We start from the raw sequence: 24,693 nt of genomic DNA on the forward strand, positions 1-24,693 counted from the left end.
TACTTCAGTTGACTCATGTGCACACAGGCGTTCGACGCATGCACATTGCGACAAATTGCAATGCCTCTATAAGCATCTTTGTATTCTTCCATGCTAGAGGTGTACAAATGAGGGTGCTTTCTAACCTCTTCACTCATTTTCTCGTCTATATAGGTCTCTATCGTAGATGAAGCTTGCATGAGTTCCATGGCTGCGTTCCACTCCAGTTTTAGATACGCACTCGCGAACTTCCCTAAACGATTCCCTTGGGGGGAATCCCTGCTGCCATTTTGTAGTGCGTTCCACTTCGTGAAGTGGACGAGGGAAGTTTATATAGACAGACCCTCGCTCCCTCGATTTTGACAGAGGGAGTGAGTCTACTTCATATGTACACTTCAGGCAGTTCCATAACCCACAATGCAACACGATCGTGACGTCACCGCATATCGCGTTTATTTTACTCAACACAAACAACTCTATGATATATTAGTTATTTTTTTAAATATTTAAAACACACATATATACATATAGAATACTGCATTAAACAATTTTGTTAGGGGAAAAACTAAATAATAAATCAGCACTATTGTGGATTCCAAGTGATCAAGGGCTTAGGACCAATTCAGCCCATTGCAAAGGTTCCGCCAGTAGTGGGCACTCAAGCAACATAAGCAATGACTTACATCTGTGTCAACGAGACTGAGGGAAGTTAGCGAGGGAAGGTCATAAAAAAACGAACTGGAACACAGCCCCTGTCTGTTTGGTTTATGCAGTTTTTCTTCTACTACCTTGTGAATCGACGCCACCAGGGCATGGTTGCCATCTTGTGAATAAACAAATTATTGCAAAAAAGAAAAAAGTGCATGTGCGACCTGCGCATAAAAAGTACAAAAATTTGGTACTTGTAAAAAGTGAAGTATACTTTGGCTTTAAATCGACATAGTCTGGTGGACCAGAGATGTCAAAAATGTCAGGGTGATGATTACATCACATGATATTTTAAAATATTTTAAGTAAAAATAATATAAAACTTTTAAAAATAAATTAAATAATAAATTAAATAAAAAAAAAATTCAAAACATCCAAAAATGAAAAGTCTTTAATGAACAAGCCACACAATGCAGTGAAGAAGGCAAGCAACATAAACACCGTCATATGACCAGACAACTAAGAACAGAAACACAGGAACTTAAATACAAGCGACAAACAAAAGTAATTAATCACACACAGCTGAACAGAATGATGAATCAAATCAGTAACCATAGTAACTCATAAATAAACTCAGGCAGGCAGGAAAAGCAAAGACAAACTCAAACAGAACATAATCGTTACAGAATGTTTGTAAAACAGTTTGTCTTTTTTCATAAATATTAATATTTAATAATTACTCATCACTTGTTTATACCACATGACATTAAATTAAAACATTTGATTAAAATATGATAAAAGTTTTTTTTTTTTTTTCAAAACATCCATGATTTATGTTTGTAAAACATTTTTTTTCCCCTTTTTACCTACACTATGTAATTGTGTAATATTTAATCATTGTTTGGTTACACTGCATGACATTTTTAGAATGATTTAATAATAAATATTAAAAAGTTTAATATTAAAAACTTCAGTACAGAGATCATATTTCTAAGAACTTTTTTTCTTTGTTGTTATCACCATGGATGTTCTTGTGAATCTTTTTGTTGAATAAAATATCAGTCTGTTAAATTAGCTTCAGTGTCTAACACCAACTGCAGCCCCCTAGCAAGAGGCCAATGAATGTCTATCACTTTAGACATGGCTTCCAGCATTCAAAACCCAAAACAGCATGAGCCGAGAAAGAATGAAAGATGCTAATTCCTGTTTCGCAACTGGATCCATTAAGCTTGTACCCGTGTTAAGCAAAAGAACTTACTTGATTTATGAGGAAACTATCACATAATACATATCCATAGTCACGCCCCTTCAATCACGGCATGTTGCGCTAATACGCTCTGCATATTTATTCAGTGGCACCAGTGTGTCGAGGGACCTGCTTAAAGAGGGGTCTTCCTCCATGCTAGTTAATTATCGTAGCAAACACTTGAACGAGGAAGCTCTGAAGCATACGCGGGGTGTCAGATCAAATGTGTGATGCCAACTGACAAGAAGGCAGTGTTGAGAAAGTACCATGTCACACAAGCCAGAGACAATTACTGCTGCGGATAGTTTTGTGCACTCATAATGACTCCGTTTGGGTGGAAAACAAATCAAGTATCACCACGCCTTTCATTAGCGCAACCTGGGTAACGTAATTATCATCGTGACACGGCTTCCCACACTTAAACGAATCTGCATCTCGTTTATCGCTCTCTCCGCACCGAGTTTGTTGAGGAGGAGGAGGTGAGCTGATGAAGAACTGAAGAAACCAACCACACCGAAGGCTAAAGAGTTAGATATCGTCCAGTATCCATAGCAACAGGGCTGTTAATCTCATTAGGATTGCCACGCTGCTCTTAATTACGAGCAATAGGACAGAGTATGGTGGCCCCCAAAGTCCAAATTACGAACCATGTGTCATGAAGGCTAGGGGGGATTGCTTTGGGTGGGGAGCAGATATCAAGCTAATTACTCTTGCCCCTTCACTGCAGATGTGCTGGAAAGAAGCAGAACATTAGCGCAACGCTAACTACGCTTGTGTAGTAAATAGATGAACCCTGTATGTAGCAAAATCTAAGGTTGTCAGAATGGTACAAAGTTGAAAACCTTGACCACAGATGTGCCGCAGTGGACGCATTTATGCATGCAGTGTATGAGTGGGGGCCAAGAGAAAGAAAGCAAGAGAGAGAGCTTTAATTCTTGGTTTCTAAGCAACTAGAGAGACTGCTTGGCACCTTGTGGAAAACTCTCTGAAACCTCCATTGTGTGATTTACTACACACAATATCTGTATGAGTAGAGATGGTTTGTTGGAGCTAGAATAGTTTGGGTGTTATGACTTTTGTGTGTGTGTGTGTGTGGTCTTTTTGACAGCGAGACTGCAGCAATATTTTAAAGAAGAATGGTTTTGGTGGTATACAGTCCAAATAATAATAATAATATACTTCTGTAATGGTTTAAACTAGTTCCTAGTTCTAGCTCTAACTGACAATTTATAACTTTATTAACCATTCAGTTTGTGTTACTGACATGAATAATTCAGATTGTGCTGTTAATTCTGAAAAAAGAAAAAAGAAAAATCCCACAGACTTACATAAAAAGATGCAAGCCATATCGAGAGAGCAGAATACCCTAGCAACCGCATGGCAACACAATTAAAACTACTCTAAACACCTTAAAAATGCATTGCAACATTGTGGCAATTGTCTATATCTCCTTTGCAATGTGGTGGTGAGTATTGCATGGGCAAGTTTTGTTATTGTTTTTTTTTTTCTTATTCTCCTGGCCCAAACTTTGCAGCATTTGCATTTGTTTTTTTAATAAAGGGTGTGTGTGTGTGTGTGTGTGTGTGTGTGTGTGTGTGTGTGTGTGTGTGTGTGTGTTGATTTTTTTAATTTATTTTCTTTATTTTATAAATATTTTGGGAAAAAATGTTGTATTATTTATATACTGTTGTAGTATGCATTTATATTTTGAATTACCTTTTATTTTTATGTTATATATACTTGTTTTATTTCAGCTTATTTGATTTACTGAAAATTATTTTTAAAACTTTTAGTCAACAATGACTGTGGAAGCTGGTTTCCTCCACAGAATAGAAAAAAAAGGTAAATGTGACTTTTTTTTTCTCAATTCTATTACTTTTTTTACTAATAATATTTTCTTACCCAAAATTCTGACCTTCTTTCTCCCAATTCTGAGTTTATAACTCACATTTCCAACTTTTTTTTTTTTTTTTATCTTGCAATTCCGAGTTTATATCTCGCAGTTCTTAGAAAAATATTAAATTGTGAGAAATAAAGTATTGTCTGTGTCAAAGTCAATACTTTTTTACTTTTACGGTTAAAAAATCCTATTAGCTTACATTGAAAAAGGGCCATGCACAGGCAAGAACCACACATTTTCTTCAGCAAATGTAAAAAAAAAAAAAAAAAGTTAATGTAATGCAAAAACATTCTGTTTTACTGTGTAGCCATTGGCAAGTCTATTATACGCAGGGTTATGCAGAATATTTGAAGTCCTCAGTCAAGGTTACATGATTTTTTCCCCCCTTCATTGTGACATCAGTCATTGATATATTTATTTATTATTATTATTATTTACCTGTCTGTTTTGTGGGATATTCTCCTCCAGGCAAACACTGGGTCTTCTTTTTACCCTCAGGCTAATGTTATTTAAGTATGATCCTGTTCACCACCATGATTTATTGACAATTGTGCTTAACACAATTTAAATGCAGGGAAGGGAAGCAAAGGCCTGGCTGGGCCCGATAAGAGAAGGAGGCTCTGGGAATAATGAGGGCCCATCTTCACCTCCTCTCTGCATTGCTAAATACACTCTGGAGCAGCTTTCCGTTCGGCCTCGGCACTCCCAGCACGCTGGGGCATGAACTGAGTGATCTGGTGGAGCATGAAAAAACGAGAATTTGAGAACAGAACAGCAGCCATGGGACAAAACAACACAGTTCTAAAGGTCACGCACAGCCTGGTGATCTGACTTTAGGATGCAATTGTGTTTCCCTGTAGAAGCGCCCAATACAGGGTGTTTCATGTTTAATTCAATGCATTATTTGCCGTTTCTTTGTCATAAACTGTGAAATTTACTAGCAATTTCACCTTTTTTCAGTGTAGAACATTTATTATGTGCAGCTGTTAATTTTGATGTGTTTTTTTGGGGGGATGACAAATTTTGCGGACACTATTTTTGACCAGGCTGTCGTATACATAAATTATGAACACATGAAGGATCTGGAGAGATTCTGCATGAAGGAATGATCTCTGAAAAGGACGTTGCAATAATTTTGTGACAATAATTGTGGTCAACATGAACTAGAGAAAAACATTTATTTCATAATGAGCTTTTTCCCCCACTTTCAATTGTTTTACTTCGAAGAAAGGTTAGAATTTTGTGAATTTTTTTAAGGAAAGATCAAAAGGATAAACAATGCAGATTTATTTTCACAGCCGCCTTTGCTCGTATTTACTAAGATTGCCAATATTCGTGGAGGGCACTGTATATATATAATATATATAAATCTTCATATAATAGCTTTCTGTGAGGGGGGAAAAAAACCTAATGATTCTAAATGAAAATCTAAATGATTATTAACTGATAATATTTCTCTGCAGTTGGCGGTTAACTGCTGCAACAGGATTTGGTCGAGAGCAAGATTCTTGAATGAATTATTCAGAGTTTTATGAACTGGGACTCTAAAACAGTTTATTCATGAATCGAGCATTCTTACAGAACAGTACATCCCTCATAATCTCCCATGAACTGGAATGACTTTAGGGTGAGTAAATGATGAAAGAATTACTTAATTTCTGGGTGAAATATTTCTTTAATAAAAAGATTGAAATAAAGATAGTTGTTTGATTCAATGGCATCTTAAGATTGCCGGGTGAGATACCCTATTATAATAATTAGAATAAATCATTCAGATACAAAATATGGTTTATTAGCCTAAGCTTTGTCGCAACATGGTTCAGTAATAGACCCATAGCTTGTGCAGTCACATGTCTGTTTATGAGTGTTGATGATGACTGTAAAGAAGGTTCATCTAAGTCAGGGGGTATTCCAGAAAGTAGGGATGAACCGATACGATTTTTTAAGGACTGAGTATGAGTACCGATACTTTTTTCTAGTACTTGCCGATACCGATGCCTATACTTTTATTAATTTCTCTCTCTCTCTCTCGCTTTTTTTTTTTTTTTTTTTTTTTTTGGCGATGTTGCAGTTTTCCAAGCACCACACAGTGAGACTAATGAATGTAGGACAGTTTCTTCATTATTACTTTAATGAAAAAAGTAATAATTTTTTATGTGCTTGTCACAAACTTAAAGAACAAAAATTTCACAGTGTCCAATAACCTTCAAAGGGCATAATTACCAATATATATAATTGTTGTTATATAAAAAGAAATTTACAAACAATACAATAAATACTATAGAGATACAAATTAAACAAACTTGTTTTTCAGATACAATAGGTTTATTTACCATGTATACATTTATTTAATATATTTTGTTGTTTTATTAACATTAATGACAAATATAGGCTACGGTTCCTTTAAGACTGAATCCATGGATACTGACACATATCCTGTTTTCACCCAAAAGTTTACGTCCATTTAAGCCATAACCGACTGTATTTACGTGAGATACTCCACACGATGGACATTTTGAAAACTGTATGTACATTTGCAAGGAGAACTGATCGCGCGCTGTCTGAGATAACTGGGATCACGTGCAAGAAAGAGAGAGAGAGTACGTGTGAGAGAGAGGGCTTCTGGTCTGTCATTCAGCACAATTACGCCTATCCCGCCTTTACTAATCGATAACGAATTGTGATTGAAAGCATGCAGTTCGCAATGTCTGTGTTGTCATCATTAATTTTGAAGTATTTCCACACCTCTGAGGCTGACATTTTTTCTGCTGCTGCCGCCGGTGTCGGTTCTGTCAGTTACGTCACGTGAGGTATCGGTCTTTGGTATCAGGGGTACTTTTACGAGTACGAGTACAAGTACAAGTACATGAGCTTGATATCGGTGCATCCATACCAGAAAGCAAGTTATGTGACATACATGGGTATGTTTAAGAGTAAGTAAGCAAATAACCTCAACTTTCATTTCCAAAAATGGAGGTAACTTTCAACTTTTCATAATTAATTTAGTTATATTAATATAACAATTACAGTTACAGTTATATATACAATTTATAAAACGGTTAGTTCCTGTCCTTGATTCTGATTGGTCAATAGCTGTGTTTTATTCACGATAAAACACGGCTATGACCGCTTCACCCAACAGTTCTGTGTATCACCACACAACACCCTTAGCAACCACTCTAAGCAACATAAACTGCATGTTCTCAATTGATATTGTTCACTGAAGCTTACTGTATTATGTAGAAGAGTATTGTGAGAAAAAGATTGAGTGGTTTAGCATTTTTCTTCAGGTCATAATAAAAAAATCTGTAAATGTCCGCTGTGTTATCCTGTCCGTTTAACAGTTAAGGGGTTTTCCCGTGACTGACAGCACTAGTCATAGCATTTGTCAGTTGTGTCTTGTTCCATGTTCACAACAATTCAGTCTTTTCAATGTAAAAGTCTTCGCTACTGACTTACTCATGAAAACAGTCTTTACCGCCATCTAATGGCATAATAATGTAACTTCTGTTGCTGTTCTCGATCAGGGACTATTTTTTTCCGGCGGAAGGAAGTCTTTAGTGAAAGTTTACTTCATGAAAGTTACATTGCTACATATTTTTGGCTTTAATATCTGTTTAATATTTGTATTGTGTAGTAACCATTTTATAAAAGCAATAATGGCTCTAAACATATCTGTACGAAATTATTCAACCCCCAAAAGTAAAATTTTGTGCAGAATCTTTTATTCTTTATAACCTCCAATATGTCCTTGATATGTCCTTCATGATGTTTATCATAGAGTCAGATTTCTACTTCCTGCAACAGCAAAGAACCCCCATAACGAAACTGGACCACCTCCATGTTTGACCATGGATATGGTGTTCTTCTGCTCATAAGCTTTGCAGCTATGCCGAATGTCACTCTTGACCAAAAAGAACATAAAATGCTGACTTAATTATTATTACATTCATTTGGATATACCTGTGGAGTTGTGGAAGAATGTTTTATGGGGGAATGTGACCAAACTGGAACTTTTTGGACCCATGGATCAGCAGTACATCTGGTGCAAAAAAGGCAATGTTTATGAGCAGAAGAACACCATCTCCATGGTCAAACATGGAGGTGGTCCAGTCTTGTTATGTGGGTTCTTTGCTATTGCAAGAAGTAGAAATCTTAACTGTATGAAGGACATCATGAATTATTTGAAGTATCAAGCCATATTGGCAAAGATGGTGATGCCTTTGGTGCAGAGACTGAAGATTGATGATCAATGGACTTTCCTGCAGGACAGCCGTCCCAAAGTATACATCCAAATCTACTTCAGCTTGGTTCAGGGATCAGTCCTGAATGTTCTTGAGTAGCCTGTACAGTATTCAGATTGAAATCTCATTGAAAATATTTGATGGAATTTGTAGAAAGCAGTGGTATCATGGAAACCAAAGACTATCAGTGATCTGAAGCTTTTTCAAGTGAGGAATGAGCCAAGATTGCAGTAGAGAGGTGACAGAAGCTTCTAAGCACTTACACCAAAGTGTCGGATACAGTGGTGTAAAGCATGCTGCCACTGGACTCTACAGCAGTGGAGACGTGGTCTCTGGAGTGACGAATCACGCTTCTCTGTCTGGCAATCCGATGGACGAGTCTCGGTTTGGCGGTTGCCAGGAGAACGGTACTTGCCTGACTGCATTGTGTCAAGCGTAAAGTTTGGTGGAGGGGGGATTATGGTGTGAGGTTGTTTTTCAGGGGTTGGGCTTGGCCCTTAGTTCCAGTGAAAGGAACTCTGGTATGCTTCAATATACCAAGACATTTTGGACAATTTCATGCTCCCAACTTTGGGGATGGCCCCTTCCTGTTCCAACATGACAAAGCAAATTCCATAAAGACATGGATGAGCGAGTTTGGTGTGGAGGAACTTGACTGGCCTGCACAGAGTCCTGACCTCAACCCGATAGAACACCTTTGGGATCAATTAGAGCGGAGACTGTGAGCCAGGACTTCTCGTCCAACATCAGTGCCTGACCTCACAAATGTGCTTCTACAAACCCGATTCCAAAAAAGTTGGGACACTGTACAAATTGTGCATAAAAAAGGAATGTAATAATTTACAAATCTCATAAACTTATATTTTATTCACAATAGAATATAGATAGCATATCAAATATTGAAAGACATTTTGAAATGTCATGCCAAATATTGTCTCATTTTGGATTTCATGAGAGCTACATATTCCAAAAAAGTTGGGACAGGTAGCAATAAGAGGCCGGAAAAGTTAAATGTACATATAAGGAACAGCTGGAGGACCAATTTGCAACTTATTAGGTCAATTGGCAACATGATTGGGTATAAAAAGAGCCTCTCAGAGTGGCAGTGTCTCTCAGAAGTCAAGATGGGCAGAGGATCACCAATTCCCCCAATGCTGCGGAGAAAAATAGTGGAGCAATATCAGAAAGGAGTTTATCAGAGAAAAATTGCAAAGAGTTTGAAGTTATCATCATCTACAGTGCATAATATCATCCAAAGATTCAGAGAATCTGGAACAATCTCTGTGCGTAAGGGTCAAGGCCGGAAAATCATACTGGATGCCCGTGATCTTCGGCCCCTTAAACGGCACTGCATCACATACAGGAAAGCTACTATAATGGAAATCACAACATGGGCTCAGGAATACTTCCAGAAAACATTGTCGGTGAACACAATCCACCGTGCCATTCGCCGTTGCCGGCTAAAACTCTGTAGATCAAAAAAGAAGCCATATCTACATGATCCAGAAGCGCAGGCGTTTTCTCTGGGCCAAGGCTCATTGAAAATGGACTGTGGCAAAGTGGAAAACTGTTCTGTGGTCAGACGAATCAAAATTTGAAGTTCTTTTTGGAAAACCGGGCAACCCCAGTTGTTATCAGCGCTCAGTTCAGAAGCCTGCATCTCTGATGGTATGGGGTTGCATGAGTGCGTGTGGCATGGGCAGCTTACACATCTGGAAAGGCACCATCAATGCTGAAAGGTATATCCAAGTTCTGGAACAACATATGCTCCCATCCAGACGTCATCTCTTTCAGGGAAGACCTTGCATTTTCCAACATGACAATGCCAGACCACATCCTGCATCAATTACAACATCATGGCTGCGTAGAAGAAGGATCCGGGTACTGAAATGGCCAGCCTGCAGTCCAGATCTTTCACCCATAGAAAACATTTGGCACATCATAAAGAGAAAGATGCAATAAAGAAGACCTAAGACAGTTGAGCAACTAGAAGCCTGTATTAAACAAGAATGGGACAACTTTCCTATTCCTAAACTTGAGCAACTTGTCTCCTCAGTCCCCAGACGTTTGCAGACTGTTATAAAAAGAAGAGGGGATGCCACACAGTGGTAAACATGGCCTTGTCCCAACTTTTTTGAGATGTGTTGATGCCATGAAATTTAAAATCAATTATTTTTCCCTTAAAATGATACATTTTCTCAGTTTAAACATTTGATATGTCATCTATGTTGTATTCTGAATAAAATATTGAAATTTGAAACTTCCACATCATTGCATTCTGTTTTTATTCACAATTTGTACAGTGTCACAACTTTTTTGGAATCGGGTTTGTAGAAGAACAGTCAAAGATTCTCATAAACACACTCCTAAACCTTGTGGAAAGCCATCCCAGAAAAGTTGAAGCTATTATAGGTAGGCCAACTCCATATTAAACCCTACGGATTAAGAATAGGATGTCATTAAAGTTCATGTGCACGGATAGGCAGGCGTCCCAAATCTTTTGGCAATATAGTATGTGTGTGTGTGTATGTATGATATATATATATATATATATATATATATATATATATATATATATATATATATATATATATATACTGTCTGTTGATTTGACCAATGAAAGATGTTTATAAATGGTCATTATTCTTTCAAGTTCAGTAACTAGAAACTTCAGAACTTTAAACTAAGAAGCTACAGTAGACAACTAAATTGGTTCAGGGACAATAACACTGTCAGTCTGTCCCTTTTGGATTGAAGCTTGGCAAGTTTTTTTCATTATCTTGTGTACTTTCTAAGCAGTTTACATTTAAAATGTGTAGTGAGACAGCTAATCAGTAAAATCTGGGAACCTTCGTGGTGTGTATGCTTTGAAAAAGCGGAGGCAATCTGTTGCTGAGGGACAAGTAATTGACTTCTGTTGTACCAGTGTCAGTGCTGCTGTAGTTAGTTTGAGTTTCTTAATCTCTCAGTTGACAATTTCCCAATGACCCTAAATGGCCTTCCTTCATGACTGCCTACTAGCCACCAACCCCCCAATGTTCGCTTGACTGAAAGAAATGATAGCAGATGATACTAGATCTGATTCGCCCAGAGGTAGAGATTGCTCTTTAAATAGAACTGCAGCTTGGCAAATCAAGTGTGGGGACTTGGCTGGTTCACTTGTAACTTTGTTTGGAACCTTTTCATGAACGAGAAAGGAGGCCCAGATTAAAGAACTCAAGCTAGCGGAAAAATAAATTACCGGTTGTCAGAGGAAGCTGGAAGTTTAGGTTTGAAAAGTGCTTCGAACTCAGGTTGAGGGTTGTAATGTATTTCTAGTTCTGCTTTGATTCAGGTTGTTTGACTGGAAAACAGCTTTAATGACAATGCTACGTCTTTCGGTACAAAAACAACAGCTCCTCCCTGTTAACCTGCTAGTATGATGGCTCAAAGTTTTTCAGCTGTGAATTTTTTATTTTTTTTGTACTTATAAATTAGTTTTTTTTAACCACTTTCAAATTTATATTTCAGTTTACTTTTCACACTTCCCTGCAGTTGTCTGTCCAGTAGACATCCAGTTGTGACGTTTCCTCTGAACGTATTTCATACATGGGTTTGTGTTTTCTAAGGTGAGAGTGTTTCAATTTTTCAAGACTTTGGGCAATATATTGGCTTCATCAGAAAACATATATTTCCCTACTACATAGTTGATGAAAAATTGTGTATGCGAATGTAGACATATGTGAAAAGAGTATTATGCCCAAATTCAGAGTATTCATAAAACAAGAGGTGAAAAATACCCGGATTCAGCACTTCAAAATCTTGTTGGAAATAGTAGGTCTACTATTTCCAACAAGATTTTGAAGTGCTGAACTGGTTTTCACTTCACTATCCCATGAGGCCATGGGAGAGGATTTTTGTTTTGACACTGTACACTCAGGTGAAATATGTAATGCAATATGGACTGAAATTGCTATATTTTTTAATCTACAGGCAATCTACAATAACTTTAAATACAAAGTTCAGAATCTGAATCAATAATGACTTTTCAACAATATCTAAGGATGGCCGATTTAAAAACACTGTTTTGAAGCTTTACAAATCTTTTGTTTCAAATCAGTGGTTCAGATCGCATATCAAACTGCCAATGCCACCTGACCTATGGAAATTTCAAAACACTTATGACGTAACAAAGCCTAAATATGTTTTTAGTACCTTTCTGGGCATCTGAAAGCATTAATTATCTTGCTGGCAATAGAGGCCTCACTGAGCCATCGGATTTTAACAAAAATATCTTAAAGGATTAGTCCACTTTTAAAAAATACTTTTCCTGATAATTTACTCACCCCCATGTCATCCAAGATGTTCATGTCTTTCTTTCATCAGTCGAAAAGAAATTAAGGTTTTTGATGAAAATATTCTAGGATTATTCTCCTTATAGTAGACTTCAATGGCTTCCAGACAGTTTAAGGTCAAAATTACTGTTTCATTGCAGCTTCAAAGGGCTTTAAATGATACCAGATGAGGAATAAGGGTATTATCTAGCGAAATAATCTGTCATTTTTGAAAAAAAATACAACTGTATATGCTTAATACACACAAATGATCGCCTTGAAGGTACTTCCGCTTTCTGAATTCTTCAAAATGCTTACGCTGTATGTCCTACGCCTTCCCTATTCTACTTACAGAAAAAAAAAACTAAACTGGCGCCACGTTAGTTGAATAGGGAAGGCGTAAGCTTACGGCGTAAGCTTTTTGAAGAATGCAAAAAGTGGAAGTATGTTCAAGGCGATCATTTGTTTATATAAAGCATATACATTTACATTTTTTTCGAAAATGACTGATCGTTTCGCTACATAACACCCTTATTCCTCATCTGGTATCATTTAAAGCATTGGAATGTTTTCATCAAAAACCTTAATTTCTTTTCGACTGACGAAAGAAAGACATGAACATCTTGGATGACATGGGGGTGAGTAAATTATCAGGAAAAGTTTATTTAATTTGTGTTTTGAAGATGTACGAAGGTCTTACGGGTGTGGAACAACATGAGGGTGAGTAATTAATGACAGAATTTAGATTTTTGGGTGAACTAACCCTTCAATTCTGATTTGGCTTAACAACAGTTTTAAATCATTAGTTTTCACCTAAGTTTTAACTTACGAAATTCCGGCTCAGAGAAATGTGTGGTATTGTAATGTAGATGACTGGGCTCAGGGAGTAATTCTCAGGTTCTTTTCTCGTTTGTGACATCATCTGAGTGAACAGGCTTCAATAATTTAGAGCAGCACTGCTGTCTCTGTTCTATCAGAGAGATATTTGGTGTTCTGGGTAAATAATTGATTCTGCTCCGACTGTTGCTCCTGGCAAGCCAATCTCATGAGGGTGTGGATGTATGTGTTTTTCATCTTTGCATGCATCATGCTTTACCGTCTGATATCATGCTAGCTTTTTTAATGCAGCTAATGGGAATAGCCCAATTTTTAGGCTCATTAAAGTACAGATATTTGTGCATAATCTTTGCACACGTGTTGCAGGGTTGAGCAACATTTGGAATTGGATTTCTTGAACTGAAGTGAATTTTGGTGTCAAACATGATGCAGAGTTGTTTTAACTATTTAAAGGTGCCCTAGAACCAGTTCTTACAAGATGTAATATAAGTCTAAGGTGTCCCCTGAATGTGTCTGTGAAGTTTCAGCTCAAAATACCCCATAGATTTTTTTAAATAAATTTTTTTAACTGCCTGTTTTGGGGCATCATTAACTATGCACCGATTCAGGCTGTGGCCCCTTTAAATCACTAACATTACACACTGTTGGAGAGATTTATAAAGAATGAAGTTGTGTTTATGCATTATATAGACTGCAAGTGTTTAAAAATGAAAATAGCGACGGCTCTCTTGTCTCCGTGAATACAGTAAGAAACGATGGTAACTTTAACCACATTTAACAGTACATTAGCAACATGCTAACGAAACATTTAGAAAGACAATTTACAAATATCACTAAAAATATCATGTAATCATGGATCATGTCAGTTATTATTGCTCCATCTGCCATTTTTCGCTATTGTTCTTGCTTGCTTACCTAGTCTGATGATTCAGCTGTGCACAGATCCAGACGTTAATACTGGCTGCCCTTGTGTAATGCCTTGAACATGGGCTTGCATATGCAAATATTGGGGTCATACATATTAATGATCCCGACTGTTACGTAACAGTCGGTGTTATGTTAAGATTTGCCTTTTTTTTTTTCGGAGGTCTTTTAAACAAATTAGATTTGCACAAGAAGTAGGAAACAATGGTGTTTGAGACTCACTGTATGTCATTTCCATGTACTGAACTGTTGTTATTCAACTATGCCAAGGTAAATTCAAATTTTTGATTCTAGGGCACCTTTAACTATTTTATCCATACTTTCAGTTTCATATATATATATATATATATTTGCAATTTTGTTTATCCTCTGAATTTTTTTTCAATTACTCTTCCTCTCATTTTAATTCAAATACTTGTCATGAATTAAAAAGGAGCCATTTCTTAAATTCTGAATTTATCCAACCTTGATGTCTGATAAAGGATTGCTGCATTGTTGCGAGAGAATTGGATAGAAAAACGACAGCAAGAAAGGAGATAAGATGGTGCAAGGAATTTAAAATAAGATTCAGAGACCATGAACAAGAAAAAAGTCCTCTCATTCTTTCTTGTGCCTTTCCACCCCGACCCCCAGATGGGATTCAGTCGCTAAATTAACTGCGCTGTCTTTCTGCTTTTGTTTGGGTGGCAGAATGCTCTCCGTGTCCAATCAGCTGGGCTCCGGAGTGCGTCATCTGGATTGATGTGGCTTTTCATTATGGCATCTCCAGGTGTCAGTCCGACATTCACACAGTTGCCACGGAAATAGTGAAATGCTCTGTGCTCCCGAAAGCAAACACGACCCAATAATAGCCAGGTGTAATGGAATGTTTCTCTGTCGCTAACTGCCTGTGGCTGTCCTCTGGTGAAGCCACTAATACCCGAGTTTGGGTGGTAGTGTTGTTTTTAGTCCAACTCATCATTGATAGTTTAATAAAGCATAAACATTCTGATGACAGAATTTTCTTAAAGGGCCACCCCCAAAGGAAAACCTGGCATCAATTTATTTTTGGGGTGAACTGTTCCTTTAAATGAATACAATTCCTTGTTTGTCTAATCCTGTGCATTTTTCAAATTTTATTTTCATGCAGGCCTCTTGTTGAAAGTGAATTTTCTCCACTGAATCCAAACCTGTAATCATTGCAAAGTTTGCTCAGTGTTTTTAGTGCTCTTTTTTATGTTATGTGATTTATTCAAGCATTCCAAAAAGTGGCATTTCCCACATTTCTCTCACCGCCCTCTTATTGCCTTGTTTCATTAAAATGCAGCCGTCTCCATGGTGATTGTTGCCACGAAGGGCTAAAAGAAATCATTGGTAATCACACTGCAATCAGCAATGTTTGAATGAAAGGCATGAAATTCAAAGTGCATATTAAAGGAGGTATAAGGGAGTGGACGGAAAGCAATAAGCAGACTCAAAATTATGTATTTTTCTTTTCTTCCCTATGATCACACTTAAAAGCATTTACACCCTTTCATGGGTGTACATAATTAACTTGTTAAAACAAAAAAAAAAGGGGGGCATGTTGGTTCTGCTGCTCTTAAAGTATTTCTTCTGAAATTGTTATATACATTCCTGAAAACTCCAGAGCTTTTCATTACTTTGAAATACACTACCGATCAAATTATCTGATATTTTAAGAGACTTTTTGACATTGGCCCACAGTCATGACATGAGAGTCTGCTGTGATGTCATTTCCTTTTTTTGTTTTGTTTTTATTTATTTTTTGTTTTGTTGTTGTATTGATTTGTGTTTTTGTTTAGTTTAGTTGTGTTTTTTTGTGTTTTGGTGTGTTCAGTGGTGTTTTGTATCTTGTTTTGTTTAGTTGTGTTTTTTTTGTGTTTTGGTGTGTTCAGTGGTGTTTTGTATCTTGTTTTGTTTTTTGTGTATTGTATTGTTTTGTGTGTTTGTTTTGTTTTGTTTAATTTAGTTGTTTTTGTATTGTTGTTTGGGTTTTTTTGTTTGTATTGTTTTGTGTGGTTTTTGTTTTTGTTTTTTGGGGGTTTTTTTGTTTTATGTTGTTTTTGTTTTGATTTTTGTTTTTAGTTTTGTGTTATGTATTTATTTTTATAAGGATTTCTTTTCAAAAATTAAATTTTGATTAGTATTTTTTTCTTCATTATGATACAAGGGCAGATGTATCACCCTGAAATTCTTGGCTTCATACACCCACAAACAATAGTTAAATTTAAAATTCAGAAAACCCAGGACTCATCATTAAAGTAGTGTATTCAAGTCATTGTATGTGATTTATATATAATTTATATATATATTTATATCATTTACCAACATGCTGATTTGTGTCCATTTCTCTTTAGATCGATGACATGCAGTGGCCCAACGGTGAGATGGAAATACCCAGTTCGGTCTGCAGTCTGCCCTGTAAGACGGGTCAACGCAAGAAGATGGTGAAAGGCATGCCATGCTGCTGGCACTGCGAGCCCTGCGACGGGTACCAGTACCAGTACGACGAAACTTCCTGCAAGCTGTGCGCTTACAACATGCGGCCGAACCCCAACCGGACGGCCTGCCAGCCCATCCCGATTGTCAAGCTGGAGTGGCATTCTCCCTGGGCCATCATTCCCGTATTTTTGGCTATGCTCGGTATCATCGCCACTATCTTCGTCATGGCAACGTTCATCCGCTACAATGACACACCAATCGTAAGAGCATCCGGGAGGGAGCTTAGCTATGTTCTGCTGACCGGGATATTCCTGTGTTACATCATCACCTTTGTAATGATCGCCACACCAGATGTGGCCGTTTGCTCCTTTAGACGAATCTTCCTTGGGTTGGGAATGTGTATCAGCTATGCTGCTCTGCTCACTAAGACCAATCGAATCTACCGGATCTTTGAGGAAGGGAAGAAGTCGGTTACTCCACCTAAACTGATCAGCCCGACGTCTCAGTTGGCGATCACGTCTAGCCTCATCTCCGTCCAGCTCTTAGGGGTTCTCATATGGTTCGGAGTAGATCCTCCGAACACCATAATTGATTACGATGAGCAGAAGACCATAAATCCTGACAAGGCCCGAGGGGTTCTCAAGTGTGACATTACAGACCTACAAATCATTTGCTCTTTAGGATACAGCATCTTGCTGATGGTAACATGTACGGTATATGCCATCAAGACGCGAGGCGTTCCTGAAAACTTCAATGAAGCCAAACCCATCGGCTTCACCATGTACACCACTTGCATTGTGTGGCTCGCCTTCATTCCCATTTTCTTTGGGACGGCACAATCTGCAGAAAAGGTAATGCTTGTTTAAGTACTTTTTTTTACAGGATGCATCAGTTTTCGCTTTCAACTAGTGTTTGTCGACATTTCACAGAGAGAATTGAAATTCTTTCGTTATTTATTCACCCTTGTGTTTTGTGTTTCTTCGAATAATATTTTTGCTTGAAATGCCCATCCCTAATATGTAATACTTTTGTATATAGTGTAATACATTTATTTCCTTTAAGCTTTATTTTTTATTTTAATTAATGAAAAAACAATTTTAGTTTTAGTTGACACTGACAACATTTAGTAGTATATAAAGTAGCTATTTGTAGTAAATATTTTGATTTGATTTTATATATATTTTTAAAAATAAGTAAAATACTGCAGGTCTAAAAATTCTTCCTGTTTCACTTTTTTTTTTTTTTTTTTTAATTAAATGAAGCATCTGAATCAAGTGATTCAGTGAATCAGTTGTTCATAAAAGATATGGACATTGCATAGCTGTGCTAATGTTACATTACTAAAAAAAAAATGTAGTATTTACTAATTACCAGAGGTATAAAGAGTAATTGAAAACCATACTTGAGTAAAAGTACTGATACCTTACATCGAAAATGACTCCACTACAAGTTACAAGTAACCAATTCCAATACGACTTGAGTAAAAGTCTTAAAGTATCTGATTTTAACAGTACTTAAGTATTTTACTCATGCTGAATGTAGGCTCAGAGATCCACTAGTCCTCAACACCTGAGAGACATGGTAGTGAAAATAAGAAACAATTGAATTGTAAGATGAGAAATCAAGTTTATTTTCTAAAATCAAAATAAAACTGAACAGCTCAATGTTGCTATAAATCAAGGTCGACACAACGACCTTTTAAACGTTTACAAACTCTCAAGTCTCAGTTAAGCTCAGGTGCACAAAAAGGCCATAAGTAACCCAATAAGTAAACCAATATCCTTCAAAACAGTGTTGTCAATATAGCGGATAAATAAAACAATGTTAGGTAAAATTAAATAGTATACTGTATGTGCTGGTTTGAGCCTCATCACCAGCTACAGTCATTTCCTCATCTAATAAATCAAACACCTGCGATCAGAAACTACCTGCTAATGCAGGTAGCCTTGTTGACAAGTTTTGGGGGAGTGAAGGTAAAATGCACAAGATATAGTACCTTCAATGCACTTAGATGGCGATATCGCTTCCTTATATCAGAAACAAACTGCTGCAGAAAAAGTTAGGTGCCATGAAAAATGTAATTTGTAATTGCATTACTCATCACAAATGTAGTGGAGTAAAAAGTACATTTACTTGCTCAAAAATGTAGTCAAGTAGAGAGTAAAAGTTGCCAATATCTTTGATACTCAGTACAACTACAAAGTAGACAAAAAGATACTTAAGTACAGTAACTAATGACATTTACTCAAGTACTTTACACCTCTGCTAATTACTCCCCAAATTTGACAGCGATGTTGTATAGGATTTGTGGCCAGGCTCCAAATAAAATACCCAAAGTGAGTTCTTTCAGCCAATATAATCACTTTCCATGGGGGATTGAATCTTGCACTGTAACGTGAAGGAAAAAATGAACTGGAGAAGCATTAATGTTGATATTTTACTTGTAGGCATTTTTTTTTTTTCTTTGCAAAAATCTGATTTTCATCTTTTTAGTTTAGGCAATTGAAAGAGTATTGGTCTAAGTGTCACCGCTTCTTTCATTTAGTTTTGGCCTTTTTCGGGGCGTGAATGTTTTTACTCTCTTTAATTCTCTTCAAGGTAGCTAAGAGTCTAACCCGTCGCATGCATGGTTTTCCACTCAATTTCAAATCCATTTGCGGGCTGATGTTGCCGTAATGGCTCTATTTTGTAATACCTGTTTGCAAGCTGCAGGCAATCTAGACTCTGGCTTTTGTACCTCTAAGATCATCCATTTTTCATCCCTTCCCGAAGAAATGAAAAATTATATTTCATCACAGGGAGAGGGCTGCCATCTCAGGGAACGGAAGGGCAAATAGGTATTAATAGCACAGTTAAGGATCAGAATCAATGTCCCACAACAATCTTTTAAAAGACATTTCATTAGCATAAGGACATTTGCTCATTATCTGCATACGAGACGGATGGCTTGGATTTTTTCTCCTCAGTGCCGGTACTGAAAAGCAATTACCTAAATAATAGAGCCAGCTGATCCTGTACCAACGTCGGATACGATGGTGGGCTCTGACACGAAAACATTCCTATTTGTTAGAACATTTTAATTATGTTTCTAAAAACACAGAGGATGGTGCTTTATGCCTTGACAAACATGCTGTAGAGTGCAACAGTACAGTTCTGGAAATCCCATTCATTATTTTCCATAGAGGAAATTATTTTTAACAGTAATTTACAAACCTTTAAACACAGGCCTATCATGAGCCACTGCAGGCTATTTGTGTCTGTAGTCAATGTGATTTCAATAAAAAAAAATTAAAAAAAAATCACATTTAGTTGATAAATTCCAAGTGAAGAACTACATTACCCATAAAGGACAACATTTCACTGTGAATATCCTAACATAATCGAATTGGTCTATCTACACTCTTAATCTGCTTGGATATTTGTATATATTTGAATATTTTTCAAATGTATTCAAAATTGTATAAATATTAATTAATTATTTCATATTTAAATATGTAATATTAAAAGTTAATAGTTAATAATATTATATTATTTATTTTATATTATTATTATTATGATTGATTGATTATACAGAAAATTAATGAGAAAAACCTAGCCATGCAGTCACTGTTGCTCTCTGTAGCCGAATCAAATTTTCCTTGTCGCCGTTTCAATTATCCATTTCATCCAAATTTTCTTGATTGTTTTATTCACAAGTCTCATTATGCTTAACCCCACACAAGGATGCAGCTTTTCAAATGCAAATGAATCCGGAATCCGTGAGAGAAGAGAAATAGCTGTGGATTCCCATGACTATTACCTGAACCCGGCCAGGGGACACTGGAGATGATGTACAATCCTGAGAGGCGAACAGCAGGCTCATTAGAGGGAAGCAGGCTCATCTGCGGCAGAGCCTACAGGCGTGTGGAAGCCTGACGTCAGCGGGCCGTCCCAGCTGAGAGGAGCTGTGACATGCTGGCCTTTGCTGCTTGTCATTACTTACCTGGCTATAGTCGTGCGGAATACAAATGAAGCTCTCCCGCTGTGAAGCGTGTGTGAATGCGGGTAAGAGCAGAGTCTCAGGCATAAGCGGAGGGAGTTTTTGTGTAAGCAAGTCTTCCCAGATCTCACCTAAATGAAAATAATGTCTTCACTCTGCTGCATGAGTGTGCAGGCGCTGTATTCGCTGTAGTATCGTAAATAAGGCACTAAGGTTTGTTTTCAAGCCTGCTTTCATCTTAAGAATGACAGGACGGATCTGTGTGCGGATCAGAATACACAAAGAGGGGGAGTATCTGTGTGTGTGTGTGTCTATATATATATATATATATATATATATATATATATATATATATATATATATATGAAAATATGTTTATGAAATATGAATATGTACGTGTGTGATTATATATAGGCTCAGGTACCGTCAGCAGTATCACATCTCTAATGTGCCATCACTGTGGTTTTCTCTGCTCTGTGAGTGATAGGTTTGCTTTCTGCACACATCGCAAAAAAAAAAAAAAAAAGGTCACAGTTCAAAGCTTTTATATTATATATGACGAATCCACACCACAGTAATCTTTAAAAGATATCTAGACAGCAGCTGAATATTTGACTGATGCAGTTTTGTCTATATAGCACCGTGATGCGAAAATCACAGTTGATCACATGGTGTTATTTGAGAAAATAAATTTTAGGTGAGAAATTTCAGTAACACTTTACAATAACAGTATATGAATAATCATGTACTAATACCTGAATTAAAAGTTACTTTAATATGGACTCATGATTAATGAAGATATGAACTATAAACATGAACTAATGAAGAGCTATCCTTAACTACGACAGGAGTCATAAGGATTCATGCATGAAAACAGCAGCCTTAACTACATGTTAATACATGTTTGATAATTCATGCATTAATTAATATTTAGGGTAAACTAAATCAAACGGTCTCTATAAGAAGGAATAAGAAATATTTGAAGAAATTTGGTTCCAAAATGCTACAAATCCACACTGTAAAAAAAAATGTGTTGGATTTACTTAAAATACATATGCACCATTTTTGCATCACACTTTAAGTAAATCCAACTTGAAGCAAATTTATGTAAAACTAACAAGAAATCCTTTGTTATAGGTACCTTTGTTTACTCAACATTCTTTACTTAAAAGCACAAGTTGAATTTACCAAGTAATAGCAAGTTGTGTTAACTTAATATTTAAGCTAATTTACATTAAAAAAGACAGTTCATTGAGTTGAACAAACTTAAATTTTTAATTAATTTTAGACCTTGAGCTATTGAATAAAACTTACTGTACTGCTCTAGAACAGTGTTCGCCAACCCGTCGATCGCGATCGACTGGTCGATCTTTATCACTGTTCCAGTAGCTCGCGAAAATAACAGAAATATGAGTACAAAAATACATTACATTTCTCCAGTCTTTGTACTGTATTTTTGTATTTATTTTTATGTTATTTTCTGGAACTACTAGGGCAGACAGATAAAGGTAAATAGCCCACATTATGTCTGAGCCTGTAAACGGCCCTTAACAAGAGGCCAGAGACGCTGAAGACGGACGCGAAGAGGAGAAAATTCTGTAGCAGCAGCTCACTGTTCACGATGCTCGAAATATAGGAAGAAAATATAAATATTGAATTGGGGGTGAGGGATTATGAATTCATCTCTAAAAGGAGATCAGTCTTCAGGAAGATTTTGATGGCAATGGCATTTTATTTTACTCTTACCTCCGAATAAAGTAGTTAATTATTAGCGCATTTCAGCTTTGTTTACAGCGGTAACCAAGGAAACGCTGTATCACTGCTGCTCCATAAAAGCACCACCTTCTGTCAGAGAGTGAATCTGCGTCTCATTCAGCCTGCTGTTTTTGTTTCATGCTTTTTTTGTGTGTGTAGCATTTATAATTTCACAAAGATAAAGTCAGACCGTACTGTTTTTGCTTTAAATCTTGAAATTAAATCTAATTCAAATAAAAAAAACAACTGCTCATGCAACGTGCGTAGCATCTTTGTTTGGATTGTGATTAAAAAGCAGTGGTTCCCTCTAATTTGAAATGGCTATGTATTTTTGTTTATTATAATAATATTAGGCTAATAATAAATATCTGCAACCAGTATCAGAATTGGCCAATTTGCGTGTAAAAATAAATAAATAAATCAGAATCTACATTGACCACGAAAAAAAATACTAAATACAATCTGGGCTGTCTTTTTCTATCAAGTAGATCTTGTCTTTCAAAAAGGTCGAGGTCAGGGATCTTGGGCTTAAAAAGGTTGGTGACCACTGCTCTAGAACATTCAATAAGTACAACACATACAATTAACAACAGCATTTTACTTCATTTTTGGACAGCATTTCAACAAAAGGGTTTCTCAATTAGTACAATTAGTAAAATCAGTACAAAAATAAAGCATTTTAGGTTTTTTGACAGAGACTGCAATATTACTCTGGAAACAGCAACTTAAATAGTCTAAAAAAAAAAAAAAAAAAACATGACTGTAGTACTTCTGAAAAAAAGTGACAATTTCACCAAAAGAAAGTTCCAGTCTTTAAAGGAACGTCCATGAAGCCACCTTCGTGATAATCGTCAGTGTGTGTGCTGTTCCAGTTCCTTTAGGTCACCATGGCTATCCTAAAGAAAAGCATAGCAAATGTGTATTTACTTACAACATTACATGGTAGTTTCAGATTGTTTTACAGTGGGAAAAATATAATGTATTTATATAACACAAAATGAGCCGGAATGTTTTGAAATAACAAGAAATCACCTTTATATCTGATAAATAAAATAAATGTTAGTTTATCGTTTCATTACTGTTTTATTTTATTTTACTCTAAACTTTTACTTTTTACTCTAAAGTCACGGGTGGTTGCAGGCAAACAGACGAAGATGCACAAAGCTTTAATAACAACAATCCAATTGACAGGATGCAACACGCTTAACTTAGGGGCTGTTTACACAACACCGTTTTCAACTAAAAATGGAAAACTTTTTTAGCCGTTATGGCTGTTCATTTACACAGCGTTTTGGTGGCCTGAAAACACAAACTTTTGAAAATGGGTTTTAAAAAGCATGTTTTTGAAAACGATACAATTGTCATCTGCGTATAAACTGCAAAAACATGAATCTGTGAAAACAGTGATAGCACGCACATGCATATTACTTGTTTAGTCTATCCACCTTATGTTTCAACGCAAAGGTAAGGTGTTTTCTGCGAGTGCTCTGTAAAAGAATGCGTATGTGCAGGCGCGTAGTTTCTTTACAAAGTGACATTATTGCCAACTACTTGTCTGGTATACATAATATTTTTATTTATTTATTTATTTATTTTGCCATTTTTGCAAATCCGTGTGAATGGGGATAGTTTTATTAACACTGTCATCTGTAGAAAGAAAAAAACTTTACGTTTTTAGTACATCGTTGTCGTGTAAACATACACTTAAACATGACCGGACAAACGCTGAGTGAACTTAAATATGCAATGGTGATGAACTAAATGATGAATTGTCCATGGTAACAGATGAGTGGCGAGAAACTAAGACAAAGGAGATGTGACGAATGAAAACAAACTAAAAAGTTTGTGAAAACTGAACATAACTGTGACAACAACAGGCTAGTAGGACTGTGAAATGTATCAATGTGATTTATGCTAATTTGCAAATAGGTTGTTTTGCTATTAAAAGGGGGGTCCTCAAGACCAGGTTTATATACCACTGCCATATGTATTGCATTCAATGTATTCAGCATTGGACTGAAAAGTACATGAAACAAAAAAGTTGATTTTCATGGTTCTTACACAAGCTTTTATACTGTATCTTAACTGACTGAGAAAAATATGATGCCTTTAAAAGCAGACAAATCACCCAAAATGCAGAAAATATGCCAGGTTCACCTTTTATTTTGGCAAAGCCAATTTGTCAATTAATAGTCAAATGTGAAATTAACAAAAATTGTATACTTCCAAAAACAGGATGCACCATATTGTTGCACCACAACTGTTCGCACTGGAAAGATAGAGAAAAACAACAGTATTAAACATAAAAAATAATTAGGCTAGCTTTTTCAATTTTTATTATGTATTATTTTTGGAGCTGTGTGAAAACTTAATGCATTAATGCCTATGCATTAGTATTCATAAGTAACATGTTTCTGATTGTTGAA

The 24,693-nt window shown here is 36.4% G+C and overlaps 1 protein-coding gene across 3 annotated transcripts in view; it reads left to right on the forward strand.

Annotated features, from left to right (window-relative positions):
- LOC125253180 (metabotropic glutamate receptor 7) overlaps positions 1-24,693 on the forward strand; it is a 259,076-nt gene that overhangs the window by 170,878 nt on the left and 63,505 nt on the right. For all 3 annotated transcript variants that reach the window (XM_048167016.1, XM_048167007.1, XM_048167024.1), the window contains one exon: positions 16,449-17,384. In XM_048167016.1, the coding sequence (XP_048022973.1) occupies positions 16,449-17,384 (936 nt within the window). The remainder of the gene's footprint in view (positions 1-16,448; positions 17,385-24,693) is intronic.

The sequence above is a fragment of the Megalobrama amblycephala genome, linkage group LG2 (genome assembly GCF_018812025.1).
Source record: "Megalobrama amblycephala isolate DHTTF-2021 linkage group LG2, ASM1881202v1, whole genome shotgun sequence".
Classification (NCBI taxonomy): Eukaryota; Metazoa; Chordata; class Actinopteri; order Cypriniformes; family Xenocyprididae; genus Megalobrama; species Megalobrama amblycephala.